Here is a 12736-nt window from a genome sequence, read left to right on the forward strand (position 1 = left end):
CAAAATGATACAATATGATAAAAGTGAACTCCCAAGTAAGGCTGCTACTTTTAGTAACCTTTCAAGTTGCCCTTAGAATACCTCATATAAGAGCAAAAGTATAAATCTGTATATTTGATATTAGTTTTATTTTCTTAATTCATATGTATAAGTTCTAACATTTTATTTTTATGACCCACTAGACTATCTCACAGCCACTGAAATAAGTATACCTTGATTTTAAGGCAACTGCTTTAGGGCATTCATTCACACAATGCTCAGTTCTTTTCCCCTAAGAAGAACCATTGGATATTTTCTTATAGAAGAAAGTCTTAACAGTGAGAGAGTCAACATACCTTTGACTTGTTTTCTAGTTTCATCATCAGCAGTTTTAGTTGTTGGGTTGTTAAATGCTTTTAGAATGCCAGCTTGTATTCTCTATAACACAAAGTTAATAAGAACTTATTAAGAATCTATTCTTTCAAAGCAGTATTTTGTGTTCCTTTGAATAAATCTGGTTTAGTACCAGTTAACTCCAGCCTCATCCTCTTAATAATAGAAGGACTTTCAAACAGCAAAGTACACTGGATGTGAGTTCCCTAGTCAGTAAAATAAATTGACTGAATGTTTTAAAAATTAAATATGTGCTTTCTTCCAGTCCTTAAACTGCATAAACGAACAAGTTTCTTCTTTGAGGGAGAATTTGAAATTAGAGTCAAAGTTCCTATGTTTAGGAAGGCAGCCTAGTCTCACTGTTCTTACAGGTTTAAAGTAACTTCTCCCTCTTCTCCCCCCTCTCCCCTTCTTTCTCCATTGGCCTTCCTCTCCTCACTCCCTACCCCCTACCCCATCTCCCCCACTCTGTCCCTAAAATGATGTATTCCTTAATCAGGACAAAAAGTCACATATAGACCATATGAAATTTCTTGTCTATGAAGAAAACCATAATATATAAAAAGCCCTTAAGCTGGCCACTATGGCTTCCATATAGAGTATTTGTTTACATAAATACATAACTAAAGTCCGGAATATCAATTAATGTCCACAGCAAGAATATCCCAATATTTGAATTTAGTTGTCAATAATGATTATGTATTAAAGTCTTTAGTAGCTGTTAGTAAATGACAAGGTTTGTTTTCACATGTCTTCCATATGTTTTAGGAAAGATCCAACCTCACAGAAACCTTTTAGAATAAATTAAAACTACATATTACAAAAATAAAAACTTATTGAAGCTAGTCATCTTTCAGTAATTATGCCCCTAAGTAATGGATCAATTTAATCATCTCTAATTCACATTTTTAACAGTGGAGTGAAAGGAATGTTTGTTAATTATTCATTAAAATACTTTTTTAAGTAAAGTCTTAATGTGAAACTGCTGTTTGATCTAGACTTCCTGGTGTAAAAATACATAATTTTGTTAAATTATGTTAAAGAGAAACTAAACTCAAACTGCAGACTTCCTAGAGAATAATGAAAACACTACATATCAGAATCCATGATACTTTCCACTCTTCAGAAGAAAAGTCACAGCCTTAAATATTTACGTCAGTTGAAAAGAATACAAACAAGTAAATTACGTAGCCTACTTACAAGTTTAGAAAAAAAATACTAACACCGAACAAAAGTACAAGAAGAGAGTTAGTAAAGGTAAGCTGATTGTGTGATTGGGGGAAAAATAAACCCACTAGCTAATCTTAATCAAGATAAGGATAAAAAGTCTAACATCAGCCCTGGCTGGTGTGGCTCAGTGGATTGAGTGCAGGCTGTGAACCAAAGGGTCACAATTTTGATTCCCATTCGGGGCACATGCCTGGGTTATGGGCCAGGTGTCCAGCGGGGGCCATGTGAGAGACAACCACACATTGATGTTTCTCTCCCTCTCTTTCTCCCTCCCTTCCCCTCTCTCTAAAAATAAATAAATAAATAAATAATCTCAATCAATCAATCAATCAATCAATCTTGTGTGTGACTGACTTTTCATCAGCTTGGGGTGTTTTAAAAAAAAAGTTTAGCATCACATCTAACAAAAAGGGAAACCACCAACAAAATTTGAGATATATGAAGTAATCAGGAGAGACCACTTTGCTGAACTCTCATGCAATTACCTTTGAAAATTTTTGAAAAGCTAGATAATTTTTTAGGAAATTAATCCCAGAAAAGCCAGAAAATCTCCTAGGTTCCATTGGAATGAATGGTGGGTGGAGAAAACATTGTTAAAGAGCACTTTACAAAAAGCTACAGGCTCAAACAATTTCATAAAGGAATGCAATGAATCCTATAGTACAGTTTGACCAAGAGGCTTTTATTCTAGGAAGTATATCAATATGGTAATATAAGACATCATATTAGTAGATGTAGGAGAAAAAATTCAAACCTTCATATTCTCTATTCACTACTATTAGTTATCAATGTATTAAAGTTCTCATCATTGTATTTAATACAAAAATAAGTCTCAGAGGTATAAAAATTATAAAGAAGATAAAATATAATAAAATATAGCTTTCACACACAAGCAAAACCCTAAAGATATGGAAAATATACCCCATTTATAATAGCAACTAAAAAGATAAAATAACTAGACCCTGGCTAGTGTGGCTCAGTGGATTGAGCAGTGGCCTGCAAACCAAAGGGTTGCTAGTTCAATTCCCAGTCAGGGCACACACCTGGGTTGTGGGCCAGGTCCCCAGTGGGGGATACACAAGAGGCAACCACACATTGATGTTTCTCTCCCTCTCTTTCTCCCTCCCTTCCCCTCTCTCTAAAAATAAATAAATAAAATCTTATCAAAAAAGAAAGAAAACAAGGGACACTCTTTTATAACCTTAGAGTGGGAATGTCTTTTTGCCTTTTTTAATATGACTCTCAGTATCCAAACACCATAAAACAATTGTTAAATTCAAAATCAAAAGTTTTAAACTTTATTAAAAAACTGCTTCCACATTATAAGTATAATCAAAATACAAATGACAAACTTGGAAACATATTCTCTCCTAGTACAAAAAGCTTTTAGAAATCAGCAAAGACTTAAAACCCAGTAGAAAAATGGGCTAAAAAATAGGGAGAGATGAAAAGATACTGAGCCTCATTGAAAAGAGAGAAATATACACTAAAACTACCCTGAGATACCATTTTCCACCTAACAGATTGGCAAAAACTAAAAAGTTCGACAAAACAGTCTTTTGGTGAGGTTATAGGAAGACTCCCTTATACAGTATGTTGCTAACAGAGGTGAAAACTGTATGCCTTTGAAGGACAATTTGATCCAGCAATCTCATTTCTATACTTACATGGATATACAGAATAATATAAACACATCACTCACCATAGCATTGCTCATAAAGGCAAAAACATTGGGAAAAACATATAAGGGTTAATCTATAAAAAATTAAATATTTTTAAAAATACACTTTATTGATTATGCTACGAGTTTCCCAGTTTGTTTCCCTTTGCCCTCCTCCGCCCAGTAGCCCCATTCCTTCCAGCAATCCACCTCCCCATAGTTCATGTCTATGGGTCACACATGTAAGTTCTTTAGCTTCTCCATTTCCGATACTGTTCTTAACATCCCCTTGTGTATTCTGTAACTACCAATTTGTGCTTCTTAATACCAGCACCTTTCCCCTCATTCTCCCCCACCCCCGTCCCAACTGATAACACTCCAAATGATCTCCAGATCTATGATTCTCTTCCTGTTCTGCTTGTTTGCTTAGTTTGTTATTTGGATTCAATTATTGATAGTTGTGAATTTACTGCCATTTTAACATTTGTTTTGATCTTTTTCTTATATAATTTCCTTTAGCATTTCATATAATAATGGCTTGGTGATGAACTTTAGTTTTATCTTTTCTGAGAAGCATTTTATCTGTCTTTCCATTCTAAGTGATAGTTTTGCTAGATAGAGTAATTTTGGCTGTAGGTCCTTGCTTTACATCACTTTGAAGATCTTGCCAATCTCCTCTAGCCTGCAAAGTTTCTTTTGAGAAATCAGCTAACAGTCTTATGGGAACTCCTTTGTAGGTAATTGTCTGCTTTTCTCTTCCTGCTTTTAAAATTATCTCTTTATCTTTAACCTCTGGCATTTTAATTATGATGTGTCTTGGTGTGGTCCTCTTTGGGTCCATCTTGTTTGGGACTCTGTGCTTCCTGGACTTCCTTGAAGTCTATTTCCTTTAACAAATTAAGGAAATTTTCTTTCATTATTTTTTCAAATAAGTTTTCAATTTCCTGCTCTTCCTCACCTCCTTCTAGCATCCCTATGATTCAGATTTTGGTATGTTGAAAGATGTCCCAAAGGTTCCTAAGCTTACCATTGTTTTTTTAATTCTTTTTTCTTCCTGCTGTTCTGATTGAATGATTTTCTTCTGTTGTGTTCCAAATTGTTGATTTAATTTTTGGCTTTATCCTCCCCACTGTTGGTTCCCTATGGATTTTTCTTTATTTCGCTTAATGCAACCTTCATATCTACCTCAGTCTTTTTCATGGGATCGAAGTACCCACTGAGTTCCTGGAGCATCCTGATAACTGGTGTTTTGAACTGTGCATCTGATAGTTTGCTTATCTCCATTTTATTTAGTTCTTTTTCTGGAGTTTTGTTCTGTTCTTTCATTTGGACCACATTTCTCCATCTCCTCATTTTGGCAGCCTCCCTGTGTTTGTTTCTAGTATTAGGTACATGGGGTATAGCCTTAGGTAATCACCAGGGTGGGGCAACCATGTTACCACTCTATTGCTCTGCGTCGGGGAGGGCTTGCAGAGAAGACAATGCCACTGCCTGGCCTCTTGAGTTTCACCTGGGAGGAAGCTGTCTCCCCACTCACACTTCACTTTTTCCCCATATGCCACTGGTGCCCTTCTAAGTTGTTGCCTTTGTGCTGAATCCAAGAGGGGGTCTGCATCAATCCTAAGTCTGTTTCAGGTCCTTTAAGAGGATGCAGTTTCTTCTGCTGCCCCAAGCCCCACTGGTTTTTACAGCCAGAAGTTATGGGGACTCATCTTCCTGGCACTGGGACCCTGGGCTGGGTGGTCTGGCCTGGGGCGTAGTCCCTCATTCCTGAGGTATGCCTCCCATTTTTTATATACCACACAGAGATGTGGGACTGCCCGTTACTGTCTTGGCATTTCTCTGTGCCACTCCATGTCTCTCTCCACTCTCTGCATCTCTACCTCTCCTCCCTTCTAGGTGAACGTAGCTTCTTTAAATTCTTGGTTGTGGGATTTCCACACAGCTCAATTTTCTGACAATTCTGGGTGATATTTGTTTTGTAGTGTAGCTGTATTTTTTGCTATAGTTCTGTGCAGGGAGGCAAGGTGTATTTGCTTATGCCTCCATCTTGACCAGAAGTATGGTTAAATATGTTGAACTTAAAAAAAAAAAAAGGGGGAAGCTTCCAATCTTCTGAGGAGGAGAGATTGCTATGGTGTCTCAAGTGAAAAAAGACCAAGTACAGAAAGATGAATATACAGTATATACCACCTTTTAAATAAAGACAAGAAAAAATATACATATAAAACACCAAATGAGAGCACAAACCAAGAAAGACAACAACATTGCAACATCAGGGCCAGTTCAGAAGAGAGGCAAAGGGAATTGCCAGGAGCAAGTTAGGAAAAATTTCAGATTGGTGACTATGCATCAAATGTAGGAGGAAACCAATCCAGACTGGAACAGTGAGACTTATGAGAAAGACGTACTACTAACACCAAGATCCCCCTGCCACTGTACCATGCTTTTAATCTGAGGACAGACTGTAAGGGGAATAATTACCCTCCAGAATCATCCTTCTTTGACCTATTTCTGAGAGCCAGGAGCCAGGAGCAGAAATCACAGAGCAGCTCTGGCCTTTTTGCACCACAGAGCTACTGCACCTGGTCTCTGCTGCACCTCTGATAGTTGCCTTGACTTTGATGCACATTCATGATTGCCCACCGACTTCTACAGGAAGAGTTCTTGTAAACTCTACAGAGCCAAAGCCACCTTATGTTCTAGAGATGCTCTCAACGTATCTCCTTTGGAGAGGCTTCACCCAATAATGCCAGTAGGTTTGTGCTTGCTACAGTTTTGCAAAGCTAAACAATATATTGCGTAAACATATATCACTAGTTCTCAAAACCATAAAAAAAGAAATGCAATGATTTCTGTAAAAGTCAAAACAGTGGTTACCTTTAATGAGAAAAAAGTGCTTGGGGGGAAAAGGAACAGCTTCTATAGTACTAATAACTTTCTATTTTTTGAACTCTGGAGATGGCAGTGAGGAGTACTGCTGGTGTTTATATTATGCTTTAAACTGTATGTATATTTGTACACATTCTTCTGTATGCGTAAGCTATTTCATAAGTTTTTAACACCCTCCCCCAATAATTGTAGAACTGAGTTTCACTTATTTACTGGCCTATGACCAGCACATATTTCCTAGAACTGCTCACTATTTTCTTCTAGTGTATTTTGAAAGTAATGCAAAATTCAAAAACTTAAATATATACAAAGGAGGGTATAAATGTAAACATATAGTAATCCATACTATGTCACTCTGAAATATATTTATATCCAAAGGTAATCAAAGTAATAAAATGTGTCCCACAAGCCATTACTGTATTTTGCCATGTATAATGTACACCCACATTTTGCTGTGTGTGTTATACATGGGATTATTATACCCATGGTACGTAACCATTATACTCATGTATAATGCACATCCTTATTTTTTCCTAAAATATTTGAGCAAAAATTATGCATCATACATGGCAAAATATGATAAATATTGAGATATTCTCCAATTAGACTCAATAAATTTCAAAATTGATATAATTCTGATGTTATCTAAGCTAAAGTTGACTTACACATGAAAAAAGAATTTCTTTAACTAAAATAAATTAGAATGGTGTGAATTCCATGCAAGAGAAATATTTAATGGACATAAATAAAAGATTCCAATAAATACCAATTTTCATCTATAAATATTTAACTGTAAAAAGACTCTCCAGTAACTAACTCAATTTAGAAGTCTGTATATTTATTCTATAATCTGAACATTTTGTTAATTTAAACATGACTTTCAATATGACTTAATGAACCTTTACTGCATTTTAAAATGTAAGCTATGATATCACACTTTTTAAAAAAAGTAAAAACAAAGAAAAATGAAGTAAAACAATGAAGTTGATTAAATTATTAACTTTTAAACTATTGGGCTTTTAGGTAATTCATCAAGTTGAATAAAATCAATGGGTTTAGGTCTATCTACACCTCTCATTGTTAAGAGTTGTGCTTTGAACCATTTAGATTAAAAAAGAAGACAGACTTTGGTCAGGGAGCTGCTAACAACAGCAGCACATTAATCAACTGGCACTATCAACATTCAACTATTTCATGTTTCCATCTTAAACTTCTTTCAAAAATAAGAATGCAAAAGACTCACAGTTTAAGTTAGCTGAGATATTGTGCTTTAAAAAAAAATCCTATCGAATAATGTATTAAAGTGATATATGTTTTTGAGAAGAAAATAAAAATGTAACATCATTAATTTAGTGACAGCTCAAATTAAAAGGAAAAACAGTGAAGCAAATATATTTGTAAGATGAAAGACTGCTTATAAAAGTTCTTATAGTAAATTTGATTTTATTTGCACATAAAACATTTATAATTTTATTCACAAATGATCTCTTTTGTGTTCTATTCAGTAACAACATGATATTGTCCTGAACTTTGGAGTCATAAGAAAATGACTTTAATGAAACAAACAAAAGGAGGTCAGTAGTTTTTCATCATTACTAAAATATTGTGGTGGCAGACATAACACTGTAGCCTTTCTTCAATGCAAAAGCACACGGCAGCAATGAACTACAGCAATAGCAGCACGCCTGGCAGCTGTGAGTTCCCAGGCCAGACAATGCAGCTCCTGCCTGGGCGAGCACTGTAACTGACCTGCCGGCCTGGCCTTGCTCACGAGACTGAATAGATAGACGGACTTGACATTTAATTCTGCCACGCCATCTAAAACCCTCAAAGACAGGAAGAAAGATAAGAGCTTTCAGATATACTGCCCAAGTTTTCAAGATACTGTGAATCCCAATGTACCATTATGACAAAACAATAATTTAATTTGTCACAAAGAATGCTATCAAGTAATAGAAGTGAAATAGAAAAAACTAGGGATAGATTTTATTGTTTTACTTGTAATAACAACAGAAAAAAAATGTAAAGAGATAATGTTTAACTCAAGTTGTCAATGACATGTGACCACCATGTGGTAAACATTTCCCTGTAAATCACAGGGGAAAAGTTATTCTACTAACTGATAGTCTGAATTAACCTTAATGTAACTCTTATATCATCTATAGGCTCAAAAGCATCAAAATACATTTACTATTCATAATGTAAAGACATAGCATTTCTCTCCACCTTGCTACCTTTTATGGGTGTCCTCAATGAGATTATCAATATAGTAGAGCTATTAAATTAGACTTAATACTGTTTCAAATAGTGAAATAATTATGATTAAATTTTAAAATTGAAAAAGTAATAGTATTTATATTGGTTACTGAAGACCAAGCATCAAAACTAAAATTTAATCAGTAGTATTGCATAGGATTTAGAAATATCATTTGGTAATCGGAAAGACTTAAGTTTGAGTCTCCATCCTTGGTATGTTTTTATTGCTAAGAAAATGTGATGAAATAGTAGCTCATAGGGAACTGTGCTGGTGTCCCTAAAACTTAACTAATTATAAGTCACTTAGCTGATTGTTTTTAAAAACAAAGTACAGGTAAAACATAAGCAATATTATCCCATCAATTTAACAGCTTATTCAAATTATAACCTATTCAAAATCTCCAAGAAATTAGTTAGTATAACTTATTTAAGAGATTTTTTTTTACCAATTCAAATTCTTGACAAAAATTATACATGTGATAAACATGTTCCTGTAAATCATAGGGGAAAAGTTATTCTACCAACTAATAGTCTGAATTAATCTTAATGTAATTCTTATATTATCTATAGGCTCAAAACATCAAAGTACATTTACTATTCATAATGTAAAGACACAGTATTTCTGTGTCTTTAAGCACAGTTAAGCAGACACACAGTCAATAAACATTTACTGAGCACCTACTATGTGCAAGGCACACGGGATACAGTACCATTCCTTGAGGAGATCACAATCTAAGCTGAGAAAGACATAGATTTAAATAGAAGGTGGTGGGCTCCAAAATCAAAATACATAAAAGTAGAGAGATGGTAGAAAGGGAGTAACACCTTCAAAAGTTGACTTTAAGTCACTAAGTAGCCAATTAAGAATGGTACTGTTACTATGCATTCAACCCTTTATATTGTGAATTCCACACCTATGGATTCAAACGACTGTGAGAAAATATTTGGTGGGGGGGGGGCAGGAAACATGTTATATTGTTGCTGACAAATAACATCAGTGTAATAGCAGTGGTAGTTAGGCCTACTGCTGTTGCCTCTGCATTTGACATGTACAGACCTTTTTCCCTGTTGTTACTCCCTAAATACAGTACAACAACTATATGCATAGCACTTACATTTTATTAGGTATTATAAGTAACCTTTATAGATGATTTAGAGTATGTGGAAGAATGTGCATAGATTACATGCAAATACTTTCATTTAAGGGACTTGAGCACCTAAAGATTCCAGCATCCTTGGGGGTTCTGAAACCTATTCTCTGCAGATACAAAGGGATGACTATGCACTGTTTGGTATCAGGGAGCAACTAATTTTTAAGACAATTTCAAAGAAATTAACTCTTCACTGAAAACTGGTCAGTAGGACTAAAGAAACACTATAAGGCTACAATTCAAAGAAAGTAGGATAAAAATAGAGTCCACCCTGCCTAGTAACATAGTATTACCTACCACAAGCATACAAACATTGATTTTCACATGGTTGGTTTACTACATATTAATACAAAGATTAAAAATGTATTCACCTTGAAGGGAAATAGGATTTTACACATTATGACAATTATGATTGACAGGGTCTGCCCACAGTGCTGTTAAGAATGATGCTGAGGCTGAATCCAGACTCAGCAGAACTGTTATGAATAATTAGCAATGTCTGCTATAAGAAAGGGAAGAAATGAAGGGTATGGTCTGTGTATTTGACATCTGTAATATCTTGAATTTTCTCTGAAAAAAACTGTATCCTATTTGTACAGGACCCCACAAAAAAGCTGAATTTAACTAGTTTAATATTAAAGTCAACAAACAATCAATTAAGGGACTGGATTACAATAAACACTGTTTAAGGAATCCATCCCGTCCATAAATCATTCCTTCTTTTCTCAGAAACATTCCCTGATCCAGGACGCAGGCACCATAGTCTCCCAGCCAGAGAGTGCCTGAGCCCTGACTGCATCCTAATCAACATGGGATAATGAAGTTTCTCTTCCTTGGGAGTTTAGAATTGGGATTCAGGAATAGCCAGGTTCGTTTTCATATATGGAACTGCAACATGCAAACTATGGTGGTCATGTGCTACCACTCAACCAGAGAAACAGAAAAGCTACTCAGTCTGCAGAAAGATGGATAAAGAAAACCTACAGAGCCAGAAAAACAAAGCAAACAAGAATACTTTCTGGATTCCTGAGAACCTTCCTTTCCCAGCTAAATCCCCCTTCAACTGGATCCCTTTTCTTTATTTAAGCTAGTTCAAATTGATTTGTTATTTAAAGCCAAGGGCATTAACTAATAAAGGATAATAGGGGTTGTGAGAAAGTGAAAGAAAATAATCTTATAGAAGAGTCAAAAAAAAAAAGGAGAGGGAAGAATAAACAGAATAATTAGAAAAAATCAAGTGACTTCTCCACCACACATTAAAATTACCATAGAAATTAATTCCTTCAGCTCTGTACCCTCTCTTTAAAGGATATATGTGATAAACATAAAAAAACCTGACCTTTGCCCTGGCCAGTGTGGCTCTGTTGGTTGGGCATCGTCCCAGTTCAATTCCTGCTCAGGGCACATGACTAGGTTTCAGGTTCACTCGCCAGTCTGGGTGCATATGAGAGGCAACCAATCAATGTTTCTCTCCCTCTCTTTCTCACTCCCTTCCCCTCTCTCTAAAAATAAATAAAAATCTTAAAAAAAAAAAAAGGAACCTGACCTTTGTTTCTTCTGTCCTCACTGCATCCAGCAGATAATGCAGAAGCTCCTGACTGTCCTGTTGTTGAAAACTTTTAAATCGAGGGGCTCTATGATTTAAAAACAAAATAGGAAAGGGAAAAAAAGGAACAATCATTTCATCCACAATATATTACTAATATTTAAAATCACTTTGAAATAACATGTAGTCAAAGATTAAATTTACTTCTTTCTCTACTAAGCTGAAAGACAAAATGTGATTACTGTTTCAATGAGGATGAGATCTTAGGTGTATTGAGAATAATATGACTATCATTTATCAGGCAACTACTACATGCCAACCACATACATTAAGCTTTACATATGTAAAAGTAACACAATCCTCAAACAGTGTGGAATTCACTATTTTATCCAGTTTATAAATGAGTGCTCAGGGGGATTATTTAAATAATTTGCAAGGTGACAGAACAAGCAAAAAATGGTATTCAAACCTGAGCTACTGTTATATTCTTACCTCAAAATAACCAAAAGAAAAACAAATGATGTTTATATTAAAAACTATAAACTGGTATTTCTTTGAATCTATTTATTTTGAAGATTTGACAGGTTTTCTGTGTATTAACTTAAAAAATCAAGTGCTATTCATAGAGACATCAACACAACAAATGTTTAGTTGATTTCAGTAACTTTAAAAAGTAGTATTTCTAGCAATAAGATCCAAGGCTAAATGAACATTTTTGCCTAACTGCAAACAAGTTCTAAATTTAGAAAGTCTGCTCTAAGATGAAGAAAGAATTTTAACATAACACAAAATACTAAGAATATTTTATGTAGTAGAAGACAGATTTAGAATGATCTCATTATAGTATGGTATAGCATATAACATACCTCATTTGATATACATAACAGTGCTATTAAGGAATTCATAATTAACACAAACTTCATTTTACACTTGAGAAAACTAAAAACAAGCTGAGTGCCACTGACATAAATCCAGGCCTTCTGATTCTTGAGTTCAGTACTTTAGCATTATTCCTCATTATCTCAGGATAAACAGTCCTCCCAGTAATGTACTAATGTGAGGCCCTGGTGCTAAAACACTTTCTAAACTCACAGTGACTCCAGCCTGTAACAGGAACCATCATTTCAGTTAGCACTGCTCAGTCTTGCTAAGCAGCAGCAAATAGCAGCATGATGTTGAGAACACTTTCATTTACTCCCCAGAGGGGCTTCCCTTTCTGCATGTGGTGGGGTGTCCACCTCCTAGATCAGAGGCAGGGACAGAAACCAAGATGGATACAAATTCCAACCCTATCTGGGCCTCCACAGCTGGAATCCACTCAAGGCAGAAATTGCACAACACTACATTTATGCTGTAGGTATTAGAAAAGGTCAGTGGAGTGGAAGAAGGCTGGAGGGGGAAGCAGGGAAATCCCTCAGAGCTCCTCACCAGTCAGGGTACAAGTAGGAGGAGCCAGTTATGGCTTTCAAAGCAGTCACACAGGAAGGAAATCAGTCCTGAACAGAGCAGGAGCTGTCCCCACCATGACCCTGCCTATAGCTCCATCTCAACCAGGCACAAAGCACTTATCACTTGCTAAACCACTGAAGAACACTTAATAAGCCTGGATTCTTCTCTTTCTTCCTTTAT

General features: G+C 35.5%; 1 protein-coding gene across 6 annotated transcripts in view; it reads right to left on the minus strand.

Moving 5' to 3' along the window:
* The window catches only part of USP45 (ubiquitin specific peptidase 45), a 65348-nt gene that overhangs the window by 19637 nt on the left and 32975 nt on the right, over positions 1 to 12736 (minus strand). For 4 of the 6 annotated variants that reach the window (XM_045843337.1, XM_045843339.1, XM_045843336.1 and 1 more), the window contains exons 9-10: positions 11108 to 11195; positions 336 to 417 (exon numbers count right to left, since the gene is read on the minus strand). In XM_045843337.1, coding sequence (XP_045699293.1) covers positions 336 to 417; positions 11108 to 11195 — 170 coding nt within the window. The remainder of the gene's footprint in view (positions 1 to 335; positions 418 to 11107; positions 11196 to 12736) is intronic. The other 2 variants (XR_006786154.1, XR_006786155.1) reach the window with 1 other exon arrangement.

Source organism: Phyllostomus hastatus, unplaced genomic scaffold, assembly GCF_019186645.2.
Source record: "Phyllostomus hastatus isolate PE091 unplaced genomic scaffold, TTU_PhHast_1.1 phas_contig_40, whole genome shotgun sequence".
Taxonomy (NCBI): Eukaryota; Metazoa; Chordata; class Mammalia; order Chiroptera; family Phyllostomidae; genus Phyllostomus; species Phyllostomus hastatus.